Below are 27,414 nucleotides of genomic sequence, written 5' to 3'. Positions count from 1 at the left end.
AAAATGTCATGAAGAGATTAGTGGTAGGACGGGAATAAAACACAGACTTACTGGAGCATGGACTTGAGGATATGGGGAGGGGGAAGGGTGGGCTGAGACGAAGTGAGAGAGTGGCAGGGACATATACACACTATCAAATGTAAATTAGATAGCTAGTGGGAAGCTGCTGCATAGCACAGGGAGATCACCTCTGTGCTTTGTGACCACCTAGAGGGGTGGGATAGGGAGGGTGGGAGAGAGGGTGATGCAAGAGGGAAGAGACATGGGAACATATGTATATGTATAACTGATTCAGTTTGTTGTAAAGGAAAAACTAACACTATTGTAAAACAATTATACTCCAATAAAGATGTTAAAAAAAAAAAAAAAGTACATTGGAAGAATATATTAATTAAATGTTAGAATCTCTGATTAAAATAATAACAGAACATAAAATACATGTTTGAAAGCAGGAGCTTATCATTTTTTTCTCTTACAAGTGATATATAACTAATATGTATTGTTTTTTAAGTTATCAAATAAAGAATAATATTAGCAAAAAAAAAAAAAAAAAAAAACAAAACACCAGTAGGATACCTGTTGAGAAACCCAAAAGTAGAGAAAGAATGACACACCTGTTTCTGTCCTCTGGATGAGGACTTTGAGGCCTGTTCTCCAACCCAGAGAAGTCAGCACCGTTATTTCTGTGGAGGCAAGAACAAGGAACTTCTTGGGGTACTGAATCACATAATCCAATTCATATCTCCTTAAGGGTAGAAAAACAGCTGGGACAGTCAGGGACACCCAAGGGCTTGGCTCCAGGCATAAGGAGTATAAGGGGTTATTATGAACGATTATACACAACAAATTGAATAACCTAAAAGTAACGGATATATTCCTAGAAACACACAACCTACCAAAACTGAATTGAGAAGAAATTAAAAAGCCTGAGCAGACCAATAATAAATAAGGAGATTGAATCAGTAACCAAAAACCTCCCAACAAAGAAAGCCCAGGTCCAGTTGGCTTCACAGGTGAATTCTACCAAACAAAGAAGAATTAAAACCAATCCTTAATCTCTTCCAAAAAAAACAAACAAACAAACAAACAAATAGAAGAAGAGGGAACACTTAGAGACTCATTTTAAGAGGCTAGCATCACCCTGATACCAAAGCCAGACAAAGTCACCACAAGAAAAGAAAACTACAGGCCAATATCTCTGATGAACATAGAAGCAAAAATCCTCAATAAAAATACTAGCAAACTGAATTCAACAGCACATTAAAAGAATTATACACCATGACCAAGTCAGATTTATTCCTAGAATGCAAGGATTGTTCAATATATGAAAATGAATCAGTGTAATACACCATGTCAACAAAATAAGGACAAAACTACAGGATCATCTCAATTGATGCAGAAAAAGCATCTGACAAAATTCAACGCCCTTGCAGGATAAAAACACTCAACAAAATAGGAACAGAAGGAAACTACTTCAATATAATTATCACATGTGAAAAATCCACAATAAACATCATACTCAATGGTGAAAAACTGAAAGCTTTTCCTCTAAGATTGGTAACAAGGCAAGGATGCTTGCTTTAACCACTTTTATTTAACATGGTACTGAAAGTTCTAGCCAGAGCAATTAGAAGTAAGAAATAGAAATAAAGAAATAAGAAAAAGAAATAAAAGGCATCCAAACTGAAAAGGAAGAAGTAAAATTATCTGTCTTTGCAGATGATATGATCTTATAAGTAGAAAACCCTAAAGACTCCACACACAAAAAAAGCTGTTTGAATGAATAAATGAACTCAGGAAAGCACCAGGATACGAAGTCAACACACAAAAATCTGTTGCATTTCTATACATGAACAGTGAAAAATCTGAAAGGAAATTACAAAAGCAATTCCATTTACAATAGCATAAAAAAATAAAATAAAATACTTAGGAATTAACCAAGGAGGTGAAAGACTTGTACAATAAAAACTAAAAAACACTGCTGACAGAAACTAAAGAAGACATAAATAAATGGAAACACTTCCCATATTCATGGATTGGAAGACTTAATAGAGTATAAATGTCAATACTACCCAAAGCAATCTACAGATTCAGTGCAATTTGTACCAAAATCCCAATGACTTTTTTTGCAGAAATAGAAAAACTCATCCTAAAATTCATATGGAATCTCAAGGAACCCTGAATAGCCAAAACAATCTTGAAAAATAAAAAAACTGGGGGACTCACACTTCCTGATTTCAAAACTTACTACAAAGTTACAGTGATCAAAACAGTGTGGTATTGGCATTAAGACAGATATATGGACAAATGGAATAGAATATAGAGCCCCGAAATATACCCTCACATATATGGTCGAATAATTTTTGACAAGAGTGCCAAGACCGTTCAATGGGGAAAGGATGGTCTTTTCAACAAATGGTACTGGGAAAACTGGATATCCACATGAAAAAGAATAAAGGTGGACCCTTACTTAACACCCTATATAAAAGTTAACTCAAAATGGATCAAGGACCTAAATGTAAGACCTAAAACAATAATAATTTTAGGAGAAAACATAGGACAAAAGCTTCAGGACATTGAATTTGGCAATGATTTCTTACATATGACCTCAAGGGCACAGGTAACAAAAGAAAAATAGACAAATTAGACTTTGTAAAAAGTTTTAACTTTTGTGCATCAAAAGACACTATCCATGTAAAAAGGCAACCCACAGAATGTGATAAAATATTTGCAAATTGTATATATGATAAGGGATTAATATCCAGAATATACACAGAACTTCTAAAACTCAACAACAAACCCACAATCTGATCCAAAAAGGGACAAAGTACTTGAAGAGACATTTCTCCAAAGAAGATACACAAATGGCCAATAAGCACATAAAAAGATGCTCAATATTACTAATCATTAGGGAAATGCAAATCCAAACTACAATGAGATACCACCTCGCACACATTAGGATGGCTACTATAAAAAAAAAAAGAAAGGGAGCTTCCCTGGTGGCGCAGTGGTTGAGAGTCCGCCTGCCGATGCAGGGGACACGGGTTCGTGCCCCGGTCCGGGAAGATCCCACATGCGGCAGAGCGGCTGGGCCCGTGAGCCACGGCCGCTGAGCCTGCGCGTCCAGAGCCTGTGCTCCGCAATATAAAAAGGTAGAGCCACTGTGGAAAAAAGCATAATTTTTAAAAAAATTTTAAAAGAATTACCATACAATCTAGGATTCCATTTCTAGGGTATAACCCCCCAAAATGAAAGCAAGGTCTAGAAGAGATATCTGTACACCATGTTCATAGCAGCAGTATTCACAACAGCTAAAACGTGGAAACAACCCAAGAGTCCATTAAGCAAAGAATGGATACATAAAATGTGGTACATACATACAATGGAATATTATTCAGCCTTAATATGGAAATTCTACATTATGTTACAGAATGGATGAAACTTGAGGGCATTATGCTAAGTGAAATAAGCCAGTCACAAAAAGACAAATACCATGTAATTCCACATGGTAGGTTCATCTTATTTAAGATTCCCTATTGGCCTGTCTGTGGATTCAGTTTCCATTTACCATCTCCAGGAATCATGATGTAGGGGCTGGAGGTGTTACTGAGAGGATATCGTCTGGGCTTGGTGGCTCCCCCATTCCTCCAGGAACGTAGTCTCCTGTCCAAGAATTAACAATTACTGACTCAGTCTGAGGGCAACTATCTCTGATGCCCACTACCTGGACCTGCCCACTTGCTGCTAATTAGAGTCCCTACCAGTCATCTGGATGGTGGTCTCAGGCCCTTCCTCCTGCTCCTTGTAACTGTTGCCTCTGAGCTGAGCTTGCCCCCCAGACCACTCCCTTTATTGCAGTAATCCCTTTCTTACTTTGTTTAGCTGTGGTTTCCTCTAGCAATCTAACCTAATTTTCTTACCATTTTTCAGAAATTCCTCCACATTTCTGGTCTGCTGGTGGCACTCTTGATAGGGATAGAGTAGGATAATTAGTCAGTTTAGAAATCCCACTAGGGGACTTCCCTGATGGCTCAGTGGTTTTAAGAATCTGCCTGCCAATTCAGGAGACATGAGTTCGATCCCTGGGCCGGGAAGATCTAAGCCCGTGCACCGCAACTACTGAGCCTGCATGCCACAATTACTGAAGCCTGTGCGCCTAGAGCCTGTGATCCACAAGAGAAGCCACCGCAATAAGAAGCCCGCACACCGCAACAAAGAGTAGCCCCCAATCACCACAAATAGAGAAAGCCTGCGCACAGCAATGAAGATGTAACGCAGCCAAAAAATAAATTAAGAAAAAAAAAAAGAAAGGAATCCCACTAATTAAAGGCAGAAAGAGAATTTTAGGGAGTTTGGGAGACTGTTGTAAGCTAATGACCACTCAAGAAAAAACATCCAGTAACCTAGCAACAATCTACACTACCTTGAAAGAAAACCAGGTGCATACAAGTGCCAGACAAACTCAAGCCACAAACCCTGTAAAACACAAGACAATAGGGAATTCCCTGGCAGTCCAGTGGTTAAGGCTCCATGCTTCCACTGCAGGGGGCACAGTTTCAATACCTGGTCACGGAACTAAGATCCCGCATGCCACGGGGGTCGGGGGTGGCGGTGGGAGATGACTGGGGGGGACCACAAGACCGTAGATAGGGGGTCTGAATCTTGTTACATGAAGTCAGGGAGTTAATAGTCCTTGAAGAGTAGCATTTCTACATGTAGTCAAGACAGAAATATAGGTGAAAGAGGACATTATACTGAAACCTGAGATGAATTATCATATTTTAGTATATGTTACCACCCTTTTACTAATACACATATAATTTAAATAGTGCCCTGAGAGTCCCGGTTTAACTGTATAGGACAAAGGAGGAACTAAGATATAAGCCTTGACATTTGCCCAAAAATAAGAAAGAAGATTGTCTTCTCCCCCTTCCCACTTTTCCTTTGTTTATAAAAATAAAGCCCTCTCAGTCCTCAGGGCAGAGCCTTCTCACCTACCTGTGTGCATTTCTTAAAAGCATCCTATGCTAATAAACTCACTCTTTGCCTGCCACTTTGCCTCTGGTGGAATTCTTTCTCCACTGAGATAAAAAGACCCGAGCTTCAGTAAGTCCTGACATCGGGTGAGAGGTTTCAATTAAAAGTCAGTGGGTTTGAGTCCCCCTCCTAAGTCAGGGATTGTGGGTTCAAGCCCCAATCTGAGGCGTGGGTGGTTTCAAGTCCAAGCCCATGGGTTTGAGTCCCAGTCTGAGTTTTGGCTGGCTTTGAGTCCCACCCAAGAGGGAGTGTGGTTTCACTCTCACTGATTTTTCACCGCTGTTAAGAATTTATTTTCATTTAAACATACACAAGTTCTATTTCCGACAACTCTCAGTGAGATCTCTAAACAACTTCTGTGCTCCAAACTAGGCTGGTGCCAAAGACTCAAGAGCTTACTTTCCGGACCAAAGTTGGGACATAGTTTTCTGATTTGTAAGTCTGTTGATATGAAAAGGCATCCAGATTCGTAAAAACGAAATTGTATTTGAGGGTTTACCCTCATAAAAAACGGCATAAAGATAAATATAAAGCTTAGAGAAAGGACATGTCAGTGAACAGACTGCTGGATTCTGAGAGAATATAGACTGTTTTAATACATATTTGGTCTCTTCTCTCAGGGTCTCTGAGCAGTAAGAAACCAGTTGAGCCCAAGGTGGCAGGATAGAGAGCCACATAGCTGGGACACACTGATTTTATGTCTACCAGATTCCTAGATCTATCATCTGGCTGTCATAGGGATCTGCCTAGGCCTGAGCCCTGGAATTCAGGGCCTCACAGCTATTCCAACATCCATCCCCAAAAGTCCTGAAGAACGGCCTAGTGCCCACCAGGTGGAGCCCAGGAGCTGGAGGCCTTCAGCTCACCCCAAATCAATCCTGCACCGACAAGAATGAAACACCATGAAGAAGAAGGGTTTACCCCAGAAATACAAAGAGAGTTCAACATGGGAAATATATCGATGAAAAGCACGTCATTAACATGTTAGGAGAGAGCTATGTGATCAGGACATAGTAAAAGACCTGGATTAATGGAAAGACAATGTTCCTGAATGGGAAAACCTGATTTTACGGAAATGTCAATTCTGCCCCCAAATTAGTTGATAAATTAAAGGCAAAATCTCAGAAGAATTTTTATGAAATTTGACAAACTGATTGCAAAATTTTTCTAGAAAAGAAAATTTACAATACCCAAAATGGGCTTCCCTGGTAGCGCAGTGGTTAAGAATCCGCCTGCCAATGCAGGGGACACAGGTTCAAGCCCTGGTTCCTGAAGATCCCACATGCCGTGGGGCAACTAACCCTGTGTGCCACAACTACTGAGCCTGCACTCTAGAGCCCACGAGCCACAACTACTGAAGCCCGTGTGCCTAGAGCCCGTGCTCCGCAACAAAAGAAGCCACCACAATGAGAAGCCCACTCACCGCAACTAGAGAAAGCCTGCGCACAGCAATGAAGACCCAACGCAGCCAAAAATAAATAAATAGATAAATAAATAAATAAAAGAATAGCCAAGATATTATTGAAAAGGCTAGTAAGAGGGAATTTGCCCTAGTGGATATCAATACACTCTACACATCTATAGTAACTAAATAAAATAGTGTGTATGAGGACAGTAAAAGACAATAAAAATTTCTTTAGAACATAACAGTGAGTCTAGAAAGAGACTCATAAATATATGAGAAATTAGTATTGATAAAGATGGCATTTTTAAATACTGAAAAAAGGATTACCTTTACAATAAATTCTGCTGAGGCAAGTAAATAAACTTACCCTATCTTGCTAATAAATAAATAGATAAATAAATAAATCCAGATAAAATAGAGTGAAATTAAAAAACAAAGCTTTTTAAAAGTACTAGAATAAAGTACAGAAAGGAAAATATATTTAAAACCTTGGAGAAATGAAGGAGAGAGAAATTTAATTAGCCCAAATCATTAAACTTCTATGTAACAAAAGGCACCTTAAACAAACTTCTATGTAACAAAAAGGCACCTTTTTGTAAAAGGCCAAATGACAGGAAATATTTGCCACATATATAATAGGCAAAGGAATATCATAGAGAATACATAAGGGATGCTTAGAAAATCAGTATTCTTCAAAATTAGAAGAATGGGCATAAAATATCAAGACAGTTAACAAAAGGAAAAAATTTAACAGCAAAAGTTGAAGCATGAAATTATACCTAACCTTATTAGTAATCAGATAAAGGCAAAATAAAACAATATGGTATCCGTTTTCATCCATCATAACAGAAAATATAAAAGGCTGATAACACACAGCATCTATCAGGTATTGAGAAATTAGTACTGTTGCACACTTGGAGACTTAAATTAAGACAGCATTTCTTCCAAAAATGGGCAGAAGACCTAAACAGACATTTCTCCAAAGATATACAGATTGCCAACAAACACATGAAAGAATGCTCAACATCATTAATCAGTAGAGAAATGCAAATCAAAACTACAATGAGATATCATCTCACACCAGTCAGAATGGCCATTATCAAAAAATCTACAAACAATAAATGCTGGAGAGGGTGTGGAGAAAAGGGAACCCTCTTGCACTGTTGGTGGGAATGTAAATTTATACAGCCACTATGGAGAACAGTATGGAGGTTCCTTAAAAACTAAAAATAGAACTACCATACGACCCAGCAATCCAACTACTGGGCATATACCCTGAGAAAACCATAATTCAAAAAGAGTCATGTACCACAATGTTCATTGCAGCTCTATTTACAATAGCCAGGACATGGAAGCAACCTAAGTGTCCATCAACAGATGAATGGATAAACAAGATGTGGCAGGTATATACAATGGAATATTACTCAGCCATAAAAAGAAACGAAATCGAGTTATTTGTAGTGAGGTGGATGGACACAGAGTCTGTCATACAGAGTGAAGTAAGTCAGAAAGAGAAAAAGAAATACCATATGCTAACACATATATATGGAATCTAAAAAAAAGATGGTCATGAAGAACCTAGGGGCAAGAGGGGAATAAAGACACAGACCTACTAGAGAATGGACTTGCGGATACAGGGAGGGGGAAGGGTAACCTGGGACAAAGTGAGAGTGGCATGGACATATATAGACTACCAAACGTAAAATAGATAGCTAGTGGGAAGCAACCGCATAGCACAGGGAGATCAGCTCGGTGCTTTGTGACCGCCTAGAGGGGTGGGATAGGGAGGGTGGGAGGGAGGGAGATGCAAGAGGGAAGATATATGGGGATATATGTATATGTATAACTGATTCACTTTGTTATAAAGCAGAAACTAACACACTACTGTAAAACAATTATACTCCAGTAAAGATGTTTAAAAAAGAAGACAGCATTTCTGAGGGCAATTTGGTTGCATCTTCCAAAAATTTAAGTAATTACACTTTTGATCCAATAATTCCCTATCAACACAGCTATCCTAGAAAAATATCTGTATGTGTGTCAAACAGCTGCATAAAATCATATTCTTTGCAGATTGTTTGCATGGCAAAAGAAAAACACATTAGGATATAACCTAAATGTTTAAAACAGGAAATGGTCAAATAAGCTTTAGTATATTTATACAGTAGACTATTAAGTACCATCTTAAAAGAAACAAGTATATTGAAATGTCTACACTGTATATGTCTATATTGTAATTTATTTAAAAGCAAGCTTCACACATTAAGGAAAGACAGAATTTTTTTTAAAGACCCAAATAGAACTTTTAAAGATGAAAAATACAATTTCTGAGATTAAAAATACGTTGGATGACTAAGTGCAACAGGTACCCTTGATTGGCCCCAGAAAGAGAAAAATGACATTAGTGGGAAAATTGATGAAATTTGAATAAAGCCTTAGTTTAATTAATAGTGTTGTAAAAATACTAATTTCTTAGTTTTCATAGGTGCACTACATTTATATAAGGTGTTTACATTAGAGAAAGCTTGGTAAAGGGTATACAGGAAATCTATGTACTATCTTGGAATTCTCCTGCCAACCTAAAACATTTTAAAGGTTTTTTTTTTTAAAACAAAAATACATTGGATGGGATTAATGGCAGACCAGAGCTTGCAGAAGAAAATATTGGTAAACTTGATGACATAGCAATAGAAACTATCTAGAATGAAACATAGAGGGGAAAAAACTGAAAAAGAAAAGAAAGAACTGGGAATTCCCTGGCGGTCCAGTGGTAAAGACTCCGCGATCTCATTGCTGAAGGCCAGGGCTCAATCCCTGGTTGGGGAACTAGATCCCACAAGCTGTGTGGTGCAACCGAAAAAAAAAAAAGAAGAAAAAGAAAAGAAAGAGCAGAGCATCAGTGAGCTTTGGGAAGACTTCAAGTGCCCTAATATAAGTACAACTGGAATCACAAGAAAAGGAATGGTGGACAGAAAAAATAACGTGAGAAAACAATGGTTGAAAATTTTTCAAGTATGATGAAAACTACAAATCCACAGATCCAACAATCTCAACAAGCCTCAAGCAGAAGAAACATGAAAACAACTACACCAAGGCATATAATAATCAAATTGCTTAAAACCAATGATAAAGAAAAATATTAAAAGCAACCAAAGAAAAAGACATATTATGCAGAGGAACAAACATAAGAATGGAGGTAGATTTCTTGTTAGAAATAATGCAAGCCCGACAGTAGTGCAACATCTTTAAAATACGGAGGAGGGTGGGGGGAATACTGTCAGAATCATATACTAAGCGAGACTACCTCTCAAAAATGAAGGCAAAATAAAAATGTTTTCAAACATACAGAAGCTGAGAGACTTTATCACCAGTAGACCATATCTACAAGAATGTTAAAAGAATTCCTTCAGGTAAAAGAAAAGTGATACCAGAAAGAAATCTAGATCTACACAAAGCAATTAAGAGTCCTGGAAGTGTAAAATATGTGAATAAATATAAAAGACTTTCTCCTCTAAATTTTAAACTTCTTTTAAAAATAGTTCACTGGGCTTCCCTGGTGGCGCAGTGGTTGAGAATCCGCCTGCCGATGCAGGAGACACGGGTTCGTGCCCTGGTCCGGGAAGATCCCACATGCCGCGGAGCAACTAAGCCCGTGAGCCATGGCCGCTAGGCCTGTGCGTCCGGAGCCTGTGCTCCACAACGGGAGAGGCCACAACAGTGAGAGGCCCGCATACCGAAAAAATAAAAATAAAAATAAAAATAGTTCACTATTTAGGGCTTCCCTGGTGGCGCAGTGGTTGGGAGTCCGCCTGCCGATGCAGGGGACATGGGTTCGTGCCCCGATCCGGGAAGATCCCACACGCCGCAGAGCTGCTGGGCCTGTGAGCCATGGCCGCTGAGCCTGCGCGTCCGGAGGCTGTGCTCCGCAACGGGAGAGGCCACAACAGTGAGAGGCCCGCGTACCGCATAAAAATAAAAATAATAATAATAATAATTCACTATTTAAAGCAAAAGTAATAAGGTATTACAGGATATATAACATAAGTGGAATGAAAATATAGGACAACAATAGCTCAAAGCCCAAGAGGGGGGAAATAAAAGTGTATTGTTAAAAGGTTTATACTCTATTGGTGAAGAGGTACAATATTAATTAAAGGTAAACTGATAGGTTATACTTAAAGCAACCACTAAAAATAAATAACTAGTATGCCAATACAGGTGATAAAATGAAATCATAACGAATACTCAATTAATCCAAAAGAATACAGAACAAAATTAAAAATGGAAAAAAATAACAGGTGGGGCAATAGAAAATAAACAGCAAGATGGAAGATTTAAACCCAACCATATTCATAGTTATTTTATATTTTTTTAACTGGAGTATAGCTGTTTTGCAATGTTGTGTTACTTTCTACTGTACAATGGAGTTCCCTGTGCTACAGAGCAGGTTCTCATTAGTTATCTATTTTATACATATTAGTGTATGTACGTCAATCCCAATCTCCCAATTCATCCCAACCCCTCTTTTCCCCCTTGGTATCCATGCGTTTGTTCTCTACATCTTCCATAGTCATTTTAAATGTAAATGGTGTAAACATCCCAATTAGAAGGCAGAGGTTGTCAGATCAAATTTTTAAAGACCCAAATCTATAGTAATAGCATATGAAGTAGATTTTAAAGAATATTAACAGTGATAAAGAGTATCATTTGAAAATGACAAAGGGGTCAATTCATCAAGAAGATGTAACAATAGTAAAAGTTCCTGTATCTAATGACAGAGCTTCAAACTACATGAAGGAAAAAGTGACAGAAGAGAAGAAGAAATAGACAAATCTCTAACCGCAGCCATAGATTTCATCACCTCTCCGTCAATAACTGAAAAAACAAGTAGAGAGAAAATGAGTAAAAATACAGAAGATTTGAACAACACTCTCAACCAAATTGACATAACTGATATTTATAGAACACTTCACCCAATAACAGCAGGATACACATTTTTTCAAAATGCATAGAAAACATTTATCATGGGGCAGGCAGGCCACCAGTATCTCTCATCCCCTCCAACTCTGAGTCACAGAGGCTAAATTTATGGTCAGTGCAGCTGAGAAATTGGGGGCTCCCTTCCTCCCCTGAGTCTCCACTCATAGGGTGGAGGCTCTACCCCAGATGCAGCAGCCAGAGGATACTTGCTCCAATCTCACCCATGCCAGCTTTCAGGGCACTGGGAGAGACAAGTTGAGAAGACCAGAGGCTACTACCCCTCACCCAGCAGTGGCTCAGAGACTTAGTTAAGGGGAAGAGGCAGTCTATAAGAAGAGAAAATTCCAAAGCTCTCCCTCAACGGAACTGACTCTATTTGAAACAGTGAGGAGAAGTTAATCCTAAATGTGCTTTTGAAAACAGTGGACAATAATGCAAAGACAAATAACCCAATTTTAAAATGAGCAAAGGATCTGAATAACCATTTCTCCAAAAAAGATATATAAATGGCCAATAAGCACACAAAAATGCTCAGCATCACTTGTCATCAAGAAAATGCAAACCACCATGAGATCACATCCACTAGGATGGCTATAATCAAAAAGGCAGATAATAACAAGTGTTGGTGAGGTTTCGGAGAAATTGGAACCCTCATACATTGCTGATGGAATGTGAAATGGTGCAGCCATTTTGGAAAACAGTCTGGTAATTCCTCAAAAGGTTAAGCATAGAGTTATCATATGACCCAGCAATTCTACTCTTAGGTATGTACCCAAGGGAAATGAAAACATATGTCCACACAAAAACTTGTACATGAACGTTCATAGCAGTATTATCCATAACAGTCAAAAAGTGGAAATTCAAATGTCCATCAAAGGATGAATGCATAAATTAAAAGATCCATTGCCATAGATAATGTTTGTGTCCCTCAAGTATTCATATGTTGAAATCCTAACCCTTAATGTGATATTAGGAGGTGGGGCCTTTGGGAGATGATTAAGTCATAAAGGTTGAGTCCTCATGAATGGGATTAGTGCCCTTATAAAATAGACCCCAGAAATGTAAACTGGTGCAGCCACTATGGAAAACAGTATGGAGGTTCCTCAAAAAACTAAAAACAGAGCTGCCATATGATCCTGCAATCCCACTCCTGGGCACATATCTGGAAAAAACTATATAATTCAAAAAGATTCCAATGTTCATTGCAGCACAATTTACAATAGCCAAGATATGGAAATAACCCAAATGTCCACTGACAGATGAATGGATAAAGAAGATATGGTACATATATGTAATGGAATACTACTCAGCCATAAAAAAGAATGAAATAATGCCATTTGCAGCAACATGGATGGACCAAGAGATTATCATACTAAGAAAAGTAAGCCAGAAAGACAAATACCATATAATATCACTTATATGTGGAATCTAAAATATGACACAAATGAACTTATCTTCAAAACAGAAACAGACTCACAGACATAGAGAACAGACTTGTGATTGCAAAGAGAGGGAGCAGTAGGGCTGGAGTGGGAGCTTGGGATTAGCAGATGCAAACTATTATATATATGTATAACTGAATCACTTTGCTGTACACCAGACACTAACACAACTTTGCTATACAGTAGAAATTAACACAACATTGTAAATCAACTATACTTCAATCAAATAAATTTTTTAAAAAAGAACACCAAGAAAATAAGAGAATGCCAAAAAATAAAATTTAACTTAATTTAAATTAAATTAAATTAAATAGACCCCAGAGAGCTCCCTCACCCCTTCTGCCATGTGAGGACACAGCTAGAACACGGTAGTCCAAGAACCAGGAAGTGGGCTCTCACCAGACACCAAATCTACCTGAGCCTTGATTTTAAACTTCCCAGCCTCTAAAACTATGAAAAATAAATTTCTGCTCTTTATTAAGCTGCCCAGTTTATGGTATTCTGTTACAGCAGCCCAAATGGAAAAAGACATACATACCGTGGAATTTTATCTAGCAATTAAGAGAAATTCAGTACTGATACATGCTACAATATAGGTCAACCTTAAAAACATGCTATGTGAAAGAAACCAGTCACGAAGGTACACATATCATATGATTTCATTTATATAAAATGACCAGAATAGAATTACATGTAGAGAAAGTAGATTAGTGTTTGCCTAGGGCCAGAGGAAGCTTGAGGGGAAACGGAGAGTCACTGTTAACGGGTACAGAGTTTCTCTTGGAAGTGAGAAAAATGTGCTAAAACTGATTGTAATGATGGTTGCACAACTCTGTAAACATAATAAAAACTATTGAATTGTACACTTTAAATGGGGAAACGGTATGACATTTGAATTATAGCTCAATAAAGATGTTATTTTAGAAAAGAGCTATTGATACACACAACATGAATGACCCTCAAAATAATTACACTGAGTAAAGGAAGCCATATTTTTTTAAAGGAAGCCATATTTTAAAAGTACATTCTGTATAATCCCATGTATGTAAAATGCTAGAAAATGCAAGTGATCTATATTTACAGAAAGCAGGTCAGTGATGGCCTGCTTGGGGGGGGGGAATGGATTTCCAAGGGGTGTGAGGAAACATTGCTGATGACAGATAAACTCACAATCTTGATTGTGGTGATGGTTTCATGAATGTATACACATGTTAAAATTTATCAAATTATATGATTTAAATGTATGCAGTTGTATATCACTTATCTTCAGTAAGACTGCAACAAAACAGCCTGCTAAAAAGCCAAGCTTACACATGATCACAAAATCTATTTCTATGTGTAGATATGCAGATATAAAAGACCAGAAAAGTACCTGATAGACATATATAAAATTAATAACACTGGTCACCTTTGGGGAGTGGGGAGGAGGGGACATGAAAACGGAGTGTCACTTTAACACTATATACTTCTGCATTCTTTGTATTTTTTACAAGAACGTTCTATATGTACAATTTGTACAAGTAAATAAAAAGCTAATAAAATTACTTTTAATTTTAAAATAGTTAAAAATCCAACAGCAATGACAATACCCAGTTTCAAAATAAAAATTACCCTATTTGATAAAGATGTCCTTAAGCCCGCAGAGGCGTGGAGTCAGAAAACTAGAAGGAACCTCAAGGAGAAACCATCACGATGACTGTTTTGAGGACTGGGAAGAGGGGTGGGTGGAGGTGAGAGGCACCCGATCACTAACTGACCCGGGGTGACCTGCTTTGCATTGACTGAGGGACAAACAATTCAAGTGCAGACAAATCCAGGGCCATGCCTCTGCCTCATTAGGTGACCTGAGCCAGCTGCTTTACTCTAGGGCAGTTTTCCTGTCCATACAGTGAGGGTTGTTCAGGATGGCCTGTGAGGACGCCCCTGCTCTGCTCTTCTGTAATTCTCTTTGTCTCTCCCTCCAGTTCCCTCCCCTGTTACACTCTTTCCAGATTTTGCATTTTCTTAAGATCCCTATGAGAGTTGAGCCCAAACCTCTAACCCTCCTGGAAAGAAACCCTGCCTATCATTTGTTCACTCACTCATTCCTTTCTCTTTAAATGTATTCACCGAGAATTGCTTATGCATTGATTTAATTGTGCATGCATCCATTCATTCATTTATTGATCCTGTAAACATTCTCAGCCTGCGCTGGCTGGGGACTGACCTGTGAGGGTGGATCCCTGGCCTTGAGCCACCTTCTCCAACTTTTCCACACCAATTAAGATTTCTAAGTAGACTCTGTGTAATTGGGTCTTTGAGACATCATCCCTGAAGCACCCCAAGGTTTCTAAACTGGGCACATTTCCTCTTCTCCCTCTAAATTGCCTTGGGGATGGTGCAGCCCCTTGGCGCAGGGAGCTTTGAAAGGTGCCTGCTGCCCTGGAGGCTGCCAGCTGGCATGGAGCTGGAAGCTGCCCAGGTTGGGCGGTCCCTGGCTGCCCATAGTAAACTATCAGGCACCCTATTCAGCCTTGAGCCCACCAGAATTTCCTAATTCTACCAAATCTGACACATTTTCAAAGAACTCCGCTGAATTCTAAGTACTTTGTCTACTTCCACCAAATTCTAAAAGCTCCATGTTAGTCTATCAAGTTGCAAGCACTTCGCTGAATTCTACAAAAGCCTAGGCATGTCTTCTCAGTTTGGAAAGCTGAGTCAGTGTGAAACTCCGGGTCCTGCCCACCAGGGTTCCCTGGATATGGGAGGCTCAGACCTGCGTCTTTGACCTGTTTTCTCCTAGTTCCAGCCAGAGAAGGTTCCTGGTCTCTGCAACTTTTTCCAGGGAACAAGGGACATGGATCTGGAAGAGCCTGAAGGTAAGTGAAAACATGGGGAAATGGGGGCAGAGGAAGGGGCTGGGAGTCAGGAGCCCCAGGGGAATTCCTGGAGCCTTGGCTTCCCCCTCTAACTCACTGTGCAGTGCTGGGCAAGCCTCTTTCCCTCTCTGAGCTTCATTTCCCCCATATATAACAAGGGAGTGGCCTTGCTGATCTGCAAGACCCCTCCCAGCTCGGCCATGTGTCATCCAGGCGAGGAACAGCTCGTATCTGGCAGCCAGCTGCTCACTCCCAAGTTGTCTTAGCCCTAGGAAATGGCAGCAAGGCAGGAAGAAGTTGTCTGTGGCCAGGCTGGGGCCTTCAACTTGGCCTTCAGAATCTAGGTGAAGAGGGGAGAGGGGTGGCACACCTGTGGGCTGACTGGGGTAAGCAACAGGCAGGAAGTGGGTGAGAGAGGTGAGCGCCATTCTGGAGGTGCAAACACAGGGCCGTGATGTACAAAGGACAGAGGGCTGAGGTGGCCTGGGAGAGGATAAAGGAAGGCTCCCCGGAGAGGTAGCATTTGAACTGGTTTTCAGATAGCATTTGGCCAGAAGAGATCTGAAGGCAGGAAGGACACTGTGGGCTCTGCAGACCAAGCTTCCTGGCCCTGCTTTGGGAACCCGAGTCTGTCCCACAGCCTGCAGCCACATCCCTCCTCCTCCCCACTTCCTGCAACTTCCCCCACCCCTGCACTGCCCCCATCCCCACTGCCCAACCCCCCCACCCCGAAAGCCCCAGCCCAAGGAGAGAAGGCACAGCAGGTGGCTCAGATTCTCAGATTTTCAGCACTCAGGCCCAAAGGCAGACAAGGCACTGAGCAGGTCTGGTGACCATGTCCCTGCTCTGAGCTTTCTTTGTCCTCCTGCTTCATCCCCCCACAGAGTTTGCTCCCCGCCCTCTGGGCTGCTGCTTCTCTAGTGATACCTCCACAGCCCCTGCCTGGTCTCCACACACCTCTTCCCGAGGGAAGTTGTCCAGCCTGGTCCACTGAAGCCCTGGCCACAGGTCCGAGGGTCTGCACTAACGGTGTGTGTGTGTGTGTGTGTGTGTGTGTGTGTATGTGTGTGTGTGTGTGAAAGAGAGAGTGCCTGCTGCACAGGTACATACACTCAAGCCAATGTACCCATACATGCACAAGCCTGGTGTTGCATATATACTCACAGGAGAATGTGTGGGCCTGGCTGCCAGGCGGGTGTTTGTACACACAGGTGGGCGCATTTGTGGTGACCTGCGTGGGTGTATATATACTCAGACAGGTAGACCATCACTGCAGATGTGTGCCAGCGACTTTAGGGGATAAACTATGTGGTACACGGAACCGCGCAAAGAGGCGGCCCTGGCACAGCACCTGCTGCTACCGATACTCTGTCCAGGGAGGGTGCCTCTCCAGGAAGCCAGCCTCAGAGTTCCCCGGCCGAAACTTGAAGGGAGCTCACAGCTCACGCTCCCCAACCCCACGACGTCTCTGGACACAGTCAAAGTGAGGCAAGACCTCCTATCTGTGGACCTGGGGCAAGGTCAGAGCTCTCCTTGCTGCAGAAAAGGCTCCTCAGCCCCTGAGGTAGGGCCCAAAGCTCGGGGCCCTGCATTTGTATGTGTGAGAGGAGCGTCCACAGGGGCCCCCCGAGCCTGGGCCTCACTGGGTGGTGGAGGCCCAGGGATACCCGGAGAGACTCTGTATCGGGAAGGATTTTGTGATCCTTCGAGTGGCCTGAAGGCACAAAAAAAAGAAGAAAAGTTATGTCTAAGGGAGTAATGCGCTTCCTGTCACTAGAGGCGTGCAAACAGAAGCAGGATGAGGCTCGGGTGGGAACTGGAGAGGAGTTCTGCCTGGGAATGTTTGGGATCCAGTGGCCTGGGGGCACACGTGTTCTCATTCATTCCCCTAATGCCTAGCACAATGCCTGGCATATGGTAGGAACTCAATCACTTCTTGATTCTGAAAAATGGGAGGACTAAGAGAAGGAAATCGTCTGCTATAAGGGAGGCATTGACAGGAAATTGGAGCTTAACCCAGACCCAGGCTTGGGCGGTGCATCCCAGGGCTTAGTGACATAGTGCCAAGTGCCTGAAACACCAAGGAAAGGTTAAGTCATGCTCCTTAGCTGGTGAGAAGATTAGGCGCAGGGTGGGGAGTTGGGAGAAAGACGCTCATCCAGTGCAGTAAAAGACCAAACAAGATTTGGGGTTTAACAGAGGCAAACATCTGCTCTGAGCATGGTGCAGCTGTCATGTTGTTGGGAGGATTGGATTCTAGACTCGCCTTGCCAGGGATCTGCTGTGTGGCCTCAGTTTCCCTACCTGCACAATGGGAGCTCCAACGAGCTCTCAGGGCATATTCCACATTCATGCCTAGGAGTTCATGAAGTCAAAGCAGCCCTGGCTCAGGTTCAGAGAAAATAGGAGGTTTGGGGCAGGTCCAAAAGATCTATCAAATTTTCGCTCAAAAACACACGATGGAGGCAGATTCTGAAGGTCAATCCACACACAGTAACTGATGAAGCAGGCCCTATGGGGGGACAGGTGGACAAGCGCTCTGGTAGGCTCAGAGGCCAGGAGCCCCTCCAATGAGAGGCACAATGTGTGCTTCATTCATGGAGACCAGAGCTGACCTGTAGAGACAAGTCAGATTTCTGCAGGCTGAGGGAAAAAGAAGGGCATCCCCAACAGTGGGAACGGTGTAAAGTAGCTCAGAGGCTTCCTAAAAGCCAGGAGGTCCCTCAGAGACCACCTAGCCCAGTGATTCTCAAAGTGTGGTCCCTTGGCCAACAGCAGCATCATCACTCAGACCTAATGAGTTAGAAACTCTGGGGATAGAGCCCAGAAAACTGTGTTTTAACAAACTTTCCAAGTGATTCTAAGATTTGAGGACATTTGATCCAGCCCATTGTTTCCCAGACTATGTTGGTACAATACTTATTTGCAGGAGGTTAATGGGTGCTCTGTAAAAGGAGGATCTATGGTCAAATAAGTTTGGGAACTAGATACTCTACACTGCTTTCAGAAAGTCACAAATCACAGTGGGGCATTAAAGGCTCTGAGAAGTCCTGCAGTATATTATTTACTTTTGATTAACCCAATGTTGTTTCAAATTGATTTTTCAGATTGCCAACTAACATTTCCATTAAGACTCTTAGGGAAATTCTGATCCACGTCAATCCTCATTATTCACATGGATAAATTGCAGCCTAGAAGAATGGGGACTGCCCAAAGTCAGAGAGAGAGAGTGTGTCAGAGCTGGAAAAGACCCTAGCAATACACCTCATCCCTAAAGAGACTCTGTGGGCTCCCTGCCACCCTGCACCCTCTTTCCCTGCCTCCCAGCTGTGCCCTCCAGGGCCCTGCAGTATGGAGCTGGTCAACAGGACAGAGGTCTCTGAGTTCTTTCTGAAAGGATTTTCGGGCAACCCAGTCTTGGAGCACCTGCTCTTCCCTCTGTGCTCAGCCATGTACCTGGTGACCCCGCTGGGGAATACAGCCATTGTGGCAGTGAGCGTGCTGGACGTCCACCTGCACACGCCCATGTACTTCTTCCTGGGCAACCTCTCTATCCTGGATATCTGCTACACGTCCACCTTTCTGCCCCTGATGCTGGTCCATCTCCTGTCGGCCCAGAAGACCATCTCCTTTCTCGGCTGCACAATGCAGATGTGTCTGAGCCTGTCCACAGGCTCCACAGAGTGTCTGCTGCTTGCCATCATGGCCTATGATCACTACCTGGCCATCTGCCGGCCACTCGGGTACCCTGTGCTGATGAACCACTGGCTCTGCTTGCTGCTGGCGGGAGCCGCCTGGGTACTCTGTTTCTTCAAGTCAGTGACTGAGACAGTCATCGCCATGAGGCTGCCCTTCTGTGGCCACCGTGTGGTCAATCACCTCACCTGCAAAATCCTGGCAGTGCTGAAGCTGGCGTGTGGTGATAGGTCAGCAACGAGGTCTTCCTGTGGGTGGGTGCCATCCTGCTGCTGTCCGTGGCCCTGGCGTTCATCTGCCTGTCCTACGTGCTTATCCTGGCCACCATCCTGAGGGTGCCCTCAACCGCTGGACGCCACAAAGCCTTCTCCACCTGCTCGGCGCACCTGGCTGTGGTGCTGCTTTTCTATGGCACTGTCATCTTCATGTACATGAAACCCAGGAGCAAGGAGGCCCGCATCTCTGATGAGGCCTCCATGGTCCTCTATGCTGTGGTCACGCCCATGCTGAACCCCGTCATCTGCAGCCTGAGGAACAAGGAAGTGACGGAGGCCTCCAGGAAGGTGTGGGGCAGGAGATGGACCTACAGGTGAGGGAGGCCAGGGCTCTGCAGGCTAGCAGGCCAGGCCTTCATTAGCTTACAGTGAGGGCTGCGGGTCTGGAATCTCCAGCCCAGAAATGCAGCACCAAGTCCCACTGGTCCTGCCACAGAGGAGCTCACAATCACCCCTCTGCTCCTCCCCCCGGCAGAGCCATGGGGCGCTCTCAGCATCACTGCCTGCATCTTTACACCAGCCTCCTGTCTGGCCTTAGGATTTCAGTCTTGTTCCTCCCAGTCTCTCCTCCAAGGGGCATCCAGAGGGATCTTTTTGAAAAGTACATGTGATCCTGTTACTCTCCTGACTGAAACCCCTGGATGGCTCCCCAGAGCTCTCAGGATGAACTGTGAGGTCTTCAGTGGGGCATTCAAGGACCCCACAAGCTGGCCCTGACTAAACCCCCTCCCCGTCCTGTGCCCCACAGCCTCCCTCCTGTCAGCTGCACACACCAGCCAGCCGTGAGCCTCAGTGTTGCCCAGCACTGCCCAGCTCTATGCCCTTGCTGCTTCCTTCCACAAGGCAGCCTCCACCCAGCATGCAGCTCCACGCATAAAAGGACTGCCTGACCCTCAAGGCCCATCTTTTTCTTTTTTAAATATAGTCCCATGTGATATACAGGAGGTTCTTATTTTTCTGTTTTATATATAGTAATGTGTATCTGTTAATTCCACACTCCTAACTTATCCCTGCCCCCATCTCAAGGCCCATCTTGAATGCCACCTCTTCCAGGAAGCCTCCCCACTCTGCATCTCTCACTGTGCTCCTCCTGCTTTATTTTCAGTGTTACTGTAAGAGAAAGTAGTATCGGATTCCACTCTGTCCCAAGGTCCAGCCCGGCCCAACCCCAGATAAATAAATAGATAGATAGATAGATAGACAGATAGATAGATAGATAGATAGACTTCTTAAATAAATAGAAAACACATCGATGTAGGGGTGACAATGGCAGAGCCTGGAGTCCTTCCCAAATCTGAGCAGAGCTGAGATGGAGCTCACAGATGACAGGCATGACCTAGTGCCTTAAGAGGTGACAGTAGAGGCAGTGACGAGCCCCAGCATCCAAGATTTCCAGACCTGCCCAGCCACCGGGATACCAATCACTCCAAGCAGCTTAGGGCCTGGATTCTCCTGTCTCCCTTTTAGCAGCAGTAGCTTCCAGGGCCTCCCTGCCCGGCATCCAGGCCTCACCTGGCCTTGGGGAGACTCTGCTCTACCTGTCTTTAGCCCACCCCCTACAACCCTGCCATAGCTACATCTTCCTGGTGCTCAGCCTTTTCCCAGCTTTCCTGAGAGCTCAGTGAACACACAGAGGAAATGGACTCAGATTCAGAGAGCATCTCCATTCCCTGCCCCCTCTGGCCTCCGTGTCACCGTCCATGTGATGGGAGAGCTGAGCTTGGTCTCAAGCAGCAGGCCACCTCTCCTGCTGCCTGGCTGCAGGTAAGCACATTCCTTGCTTCAGCCCTCAGTTCCCCTCCAGTCCCTCTTCCTGTTTCCTCGGTTGGTCAGAACAGAGGCACAGAGGAGGGAGGCACAGCCCCGCAGCTCACAGCCTGACCAAGCCAGGGTGACCGCTGCTACTAAGACCTTCTGCAAGGTCTTTGATGCCATGACAGGGGTTAGGACTTTATCCTGTGTACATTTGGGTTTACAAGCATTACTTATCGATACTTTTAGAAAGGTCATTGATTAGATACCTTTCTTCACCCATGAAATTGTCAAAGAATTGTTTTTAATGTCTATTGTTAACCACGGTGCAGTGAAGTAGGTAATGTCACACACTGCAGGTGGGGGTAGGGATAAGTTAATATGAGCTTCCTGCCAAGTAAGCTGTGGGTATGAATCAAGAGACTTAAAAACTTCAGACCTTCTGATGCAACACCTCTACTTCTAGGAATTAGTCTGAGAAAATTATTAGAGATGCAAAGATTTATATATAAGTATATATATATATATATATATATGGATATTAATCACAGCATTATTTATGGTAACAAAAAATTGTAAGTATCTTAATGTCCAAGCATAGCAGAATGTTTAAATAAATCCTGGTGGAGCCCAATGATAGACTGTGACACAGCCATTAGAAATCCTATTTTTTGAAGGATATTTGATGATGGGAAATTCTCACACTGTAATTAATAGAAAAAGGCAGAAGATATAACTTTGTACTCAGTATAATCCCAATTCTTTAAAGGTATTTTTCTTATGGATGTATGAATAAGTATGTATGTAGAAAATTCTGGAAAATTAAGACAAAATGTGAACTAATAGTCGTTTCCTTTGGCTGATGGGGTTACAGATAAATATCGTTTCCTTAATTATTCTTTCCAATATTGTCCAATACTTCTAAAATGAACATCACTTTGAACTTAAAAATAATGTTATTTTTGAGAAATGGAAGATCATGTGGCTCCAGAGTAGAGCACAGACGAGAAGGGCCCTGGGCTGAGGGCAGGAAGTGTGGAAGCTGGTGCCATAACCCAGGCACCCATGGGACCTGACCCAGGTGGACAGTCAGGCAGAGAGGGCGGAGCTGAGAAACCTTGGGGACATTCAGCTGATTGCAGAGGTGGCCGAGGGAGAGGGGGACTGTGCACTGGTGCCCGGGCTTCTGGCTTATTTGGGTGGATAGCGCTCCACCCTGAAAGAAACCCTGAGTTTATGGGGAAGATGAGAGAATCAGGTTGGAGGGGGTGGGAGGGTGGTGATGAGCTTGTTTGGACGCATTTGTGGGCAACCACAGGGTGGCAAGACAGCCCTGTTCCTAAGTAGCTGGAAAATAAGTGGGGACAATCTTCCAATATTTATTTTGACCTATGTCCTTGACAAAAAAAAATTCCAAGAGACAAATCATAGTATAATGGAAAAATCTGCAACTGCTGCTGCATTATTTAAGGCTGTTTTTTAGTCCCTAAACTGTGTCAAGTTGTCATTCTTTATTGTGAAGGAAAGAGAAGGACATGGGAAGGGAAATGGAAAAGGGAACCTGCAGAAACTCATGCACCTGGCTCAACCCCTGACTTCATGGTCCCTCACAAGGGCTCGGGGTCTCACCCTGTACAGCAATCTGCTTTCCTTAACCTTTCATGAGTGCAGGTCCCCACAGCACTCCTGGAAGGAGACACCCCATTTCACAGCCCAGGACGCCGAGGCCAAGGGCAGGGGTCACAGCGCCCGAGCCTCAGGTCCAAGGGGCAGGGCTGCAATGAGACCTGGTCTTCAGATTCTCTGTCCAGTGTCTCTCCTGTGCCCTCCTCACCCAGCCAGGGCCTCCTGGAGAAGCACAGGGAACCTGGGGTCTCTGAAGCCCCATAGCTGCCAAATGTGCAAACCTTTGTAGTTGCAGAGTTTGAACTTTAAATTGGGCAGGGACTGAGAGGTCCCCAAGGGCAAGGAGCACGTGACCTGCCTACATGGCAAGGGACCAGGAGGCTGGGCCTCAGGGCCTCCCCCCGGCCCATCCCAGCACAGTGTGTTTGCTGGTAATGAACTCAGTACTCCCTTGCTCTGCTCTCCCAGGCCTCAGGTCACCTCACCGGGCAGCTGCTTCAGCCACCTGCCTGCCTGCACTAATGCCACTGGGCCAATAGGTAGGAGGTAAGGAGAACCCATCTAGCATGTTGACTCTTCTCATGAACTTTTTTTAAAATCTGCAAAAACCCAGAATATCTGCTTGGGGAAGGGACATAATGATAGTAATAATATCAGCTACCACTGACTGAATACTTACCATGTGCCAAGCTCTGTGCTAAGAGCTTTCACTGGATCCTCAAAATCACCCCATAAGGAAATACTATTCTTATCTCCACAGGTAAGGAAGCTGAGGCTGAGAAAACAATTAGCAAGTGGCAGGTCCGGGACATGGGCCCTGGTTGTTCTGACTCACCTCAAAGCCCACACTCACCTGCTTTGCTAACACAGCGAGGAATGTGAAGCAGGAATCACAGATCCAGGCATTTCCGGGAAATTGTAACAGGAGCTTCTTCTTGTTATGCCCCTCACCTTCCTTTTAAAATAATGTGTAAAGCCTAAAATAAGCATTAAATGGTTCAAACTAGATTTACCAGCCAATGAAATTGACATGATTTACCATGCAAAGTGACCCTGGGTCTGTCAGACCTCAGGGTTGGAAGTTGCTAGAAAGATGTGAGGAGGGAATGTTTTGAAGGTTGCACAGAGTACCAGAGACAAGCTAACTGAATGGCTCCATTTCACTCAAGGAGAAACTGGACCAACGTCATAAAGCAGAATCAGAACAAAGGCAAGAATCCAATCTGGGCCCCTCACTCCCAGTCCAGGGCTCCTTCCATAGCATCCCCTTGCCTCTCAGAAGAGGTGAAACTGGGGAGTGGATTAGACAATGATTCTGAGAGACACTCAATTTCCTATCACTCTGGCTACCTGACTTTCCAGGACATGACAGGGTGAGAGAGGCCCGGCAGACAGATGCTAGAGTGATTTCCTGAGTGTATTGCGAAATGCCATCGTACCCAAGTGCTCTGCAACGTTTCTGGTCCTCTTCCTTCTGAGCATGTGGTAGGACTGACTACACAGGCCAGTGCGTTGTGGGCATTTGGGATACAAGTCACTTCTGGGTCGGAGCACTTAACTTCTGGTGTGAGATGCTCTGGTGTGTTCTTCCCCAGCCGTAACAACTGGTGATGTCCCAGATGGTGGAGCCAGGGTCTCTGAGGATGATGACCTGGAACAGAGCCCCCTGAAAACCTGCAATGGACATGTAGCATGAGAACTAAACCTCTGTAGTGGTAAGCCACTAAAATTATGAGGTTGTATGTTATTACAACCTTATTTTTCATACAACTATAGCTCCAGCACCTAAACAATACCTAGCACAGAGTAGGCATTCAACAAATATTCAGTGAGTGAATGAATCCGAAACACTATGGGCATAATGCAGCCATATGAAGTCATAACCTAGAAATGATGCTTCCTCTTAACAGGCAAGAACGCTTTAGATTCCAAAGGAGCACCTGAAACGTGAACCCTACTCTATTGTCTCCCCTGAGCCCACCCAGGGGAGAAGAAAGAAGAGCCTAGGTGATTAGAATGGGCCCCGCCTCCCCCAAAATTAAACCAGAACTGCAGAGCTGAGAGGGCCGGCTTGCAGACCTGAAGTCCACTCTCTTATTATACAGATGGTGAGACTAAATTCCAGAGGCAGGGCTGACCCGTCCCAGGTCACACTTCCAGGTTGCCTGGCTCCCAGGCCAGCTGGTGCTTTTTCCAACACCCGTGTGGCCCAGATGGGAAAGGAGGGAGAATGAGATGGATGCAGCCAACCAGACGGCCATGACAGAGTATGTCCTGCTGGGGCTACACGAGCACCACAACCTAGAGATGGTGCTGTTTGTACTCTTCCTGGGCATCTACTCCATGACAGTGCTGGGGAACGCCCTCCTCATCGGGCTGGACATGCTGGACCCCCGCCTGCACAGCCCCATGTACTTCTTCCTCAGCAACCTCTCCCTCATGGATATCTGTGGCACATCCTCCTTTGTGCCTCTCATGCTGATCAATTTCCTGGAAACCCAAAGCACCATCTCCTTCCCTGCTGCACTCTGCAGATATTCCTGACCTTGGCGCTGGGCTCCACGGAGTGCCCGATCCTGGCCGTGATGGCGTGTGACCGTCATGTGACCATCTGCCAGCCGCTTTGGTACTCAGAGCTCATGAGCAGGCAGAGGTGCGGGTGGATGGCGGCACTGAGCTGGGGGACAGGCTTTGCCAACTCCCTGCTGCAATCCACTCTCACCTGGAGCCTCCCCTTCTGTGGCCACAGCATCATCAACCACTTCTTCTGTGAGATCTTGGCAGTGCTGAAACTAGCCTGTGGGGACATCTCTCTAAACGTGCTGCTAACAATGGTGGCCACTACCGTTGTGACGCCGGCCCTGCTGCTGCTCATCTGCCTGCCCTAAGTTTTCATCCTTGCTGCCATCCTGAGGGTGGCCTCTGCGGCCAGCTGGCACAAAGCCTTCTCCACCTGCTCTGCCCACCTCACAGTGGTGGTGGTTTTCTATGGGACCACCTCCTTCAGGTACTTCAAGCCCAAGGCCAAGGACCCCAACTTGGCTAAGATTATCGCATTGTTCTATGGGGTTGTGACATCCTCGCTGAACCCCACCATCTACAGCCTGAGGAACACAGAGGTGAAAGTTGCCGCCATAGCTCTGCTGAGGGGAGACCTGCTCTCCAGGGAAATGACCCATTTTTCCTGTTGCTCTCTAACTCTATCAGGCAGGACAGGCTAGGATACACTATAGTCATGACTTCAAAATTTCAGTGGCTTAAAACCACAAAGGTTCTTTTTCTCACTTACGCTGCAGGTCCATCAGAGGTTGGCTGGGGGATCTGCTCTGCACCATCGCCTTCATCCCTGTGGGACTCAGGATGATAAAGCAGCTACCATCTGGCACATCGCTGGTCCAAGTGGCAAAAGGCAAAGACAAAATGACAAAGCCTGCACTGATTCTTAAAGCTTCCACTCATAAGTGGCCTGTTACTTCCACTTCCACCTCACTGGCCAAGGCAAGGCACACACCAGGGCTGACACCAAGGGGGAGGGGACACCCACCTACCACGCATCTGGAAGGAGGGGGAGGACTGAAGAATTTGTGAAGAGCCTCGTGACAATCACCCACCCTACAGTCCACCCAGGGGCTACTGGAAATTTCTAGAGCTTCCTTTTCTCGGACCAACTGTCCTTCACAGGCTGCTGCCAGGTTCATCATCCCAGGAGAGTGCTGGTTAGCTCTCTTGTGGTGGCTTTGGACTGGGTTGAGCTAACTAGGGTGGAACCGGGCCTCCCAGAGTTTCCTTCCCTGTAAGGTTCTGGGATCGGGTGGACGAGAGAAATCCGCGTGAGATGGGAGGCGAAGGTGGAGCAGCACCATCGTGGTGGGAGCCCTCACTTGCTGTCACCGGCCTGGGGCTCACCTTGCTGTCGTCGCAGCTGCTCCAGCTCCTGCCACAATGCCTGCAGCTGCTCGGAGGCCCGTGCCAAGTGCAGCGCCACGCCAGAGAGTGCCAGTTCCTTCTGCAGGTCACCAGTGTCACTGAGCCTGAAGGCAGTGAGGCCCAGACACGGGCTCCGGTTTGTCCTCCTGGGTGCTGGTCTGTCCTCACCTCCCCATTCACACACCCCGAGAGCAGCTTCAGGCCCAACACCAGGGGCAGAGGCCCAGCTTTGCACAGGCTTCTGCAACTGCTCCCACAATCGACAGCTCTGTTCTCTACAACAGACGCCTTATATCACTCACGCTTGTCCTGCTACTTTGGCCAGACACTGGCTGATGCCTCATTCAAGAACCTACAATGGCTCCCCATAACGACAGAATGAAGCTCTAGTTCTTCAGCTGAGTTCAAGCCCTCCG

At 44.4% G+C, this 27,414-nt stretch overlaps 1 protein-coding gene, 1 long non-coding RNA gene and 1 pseudogene across 2 annotated transcripts; 2 read left to right on the top strand and 1 right to left on the bottom strand.

Moving 5' to 3' along the window:
- Positions 1-613: 613 nt before the first annotated feature.
- Positions 614-27,414, bottom strand: LOC136794610 (uncharacterized). The gene is made up of 5 exons (XR_010841609.1): positions 26,978-27,414; positions 26,361-26,461; positions 24,511-24,745; positions 23,925-24,026; positions 614-683 (listed from the first exon to the last, which is right to left on the bottom strand). It is a non-coding gene; the product is annotated as an uncharacterized lncRNA (long non-coding RNA).
- Positions 19,074-20,011, top strand: LOC131761404 (olfactory receptor 13J1). Its single transcript, XM_059072183.1, is given in 2 exon segments — positions 19,074-19,650; positions 19,653-20,011. Coding segments are annotated over 2 exon segments (936 nt in total).
- Positions 25,304-26,292, top strand: LOC131761412 (olfactory receptor 13C7-like; annotated as a pseudogene).

The sequence above is a fragment of the Kogia breviceps genome, chromosome 8, assembly GCF_026419965.1.
Source record: "Kogia breviceps isolate mKogBre1 chromosome 8, mKogBre1 haplotype 1, whole genome shotgun sequence".
Lineage (NCBI taxonomy): Eukaryota > Metazoa > Chordata > Mammalia > Artiodactyla > Physeteridae > Kogia > Kogia breviceps.
The sequence above is the reverse complement of the archived record's forward strand: the minus strand, read 5'-3'. Positions and strand labels throughout refer to the sequence as shown.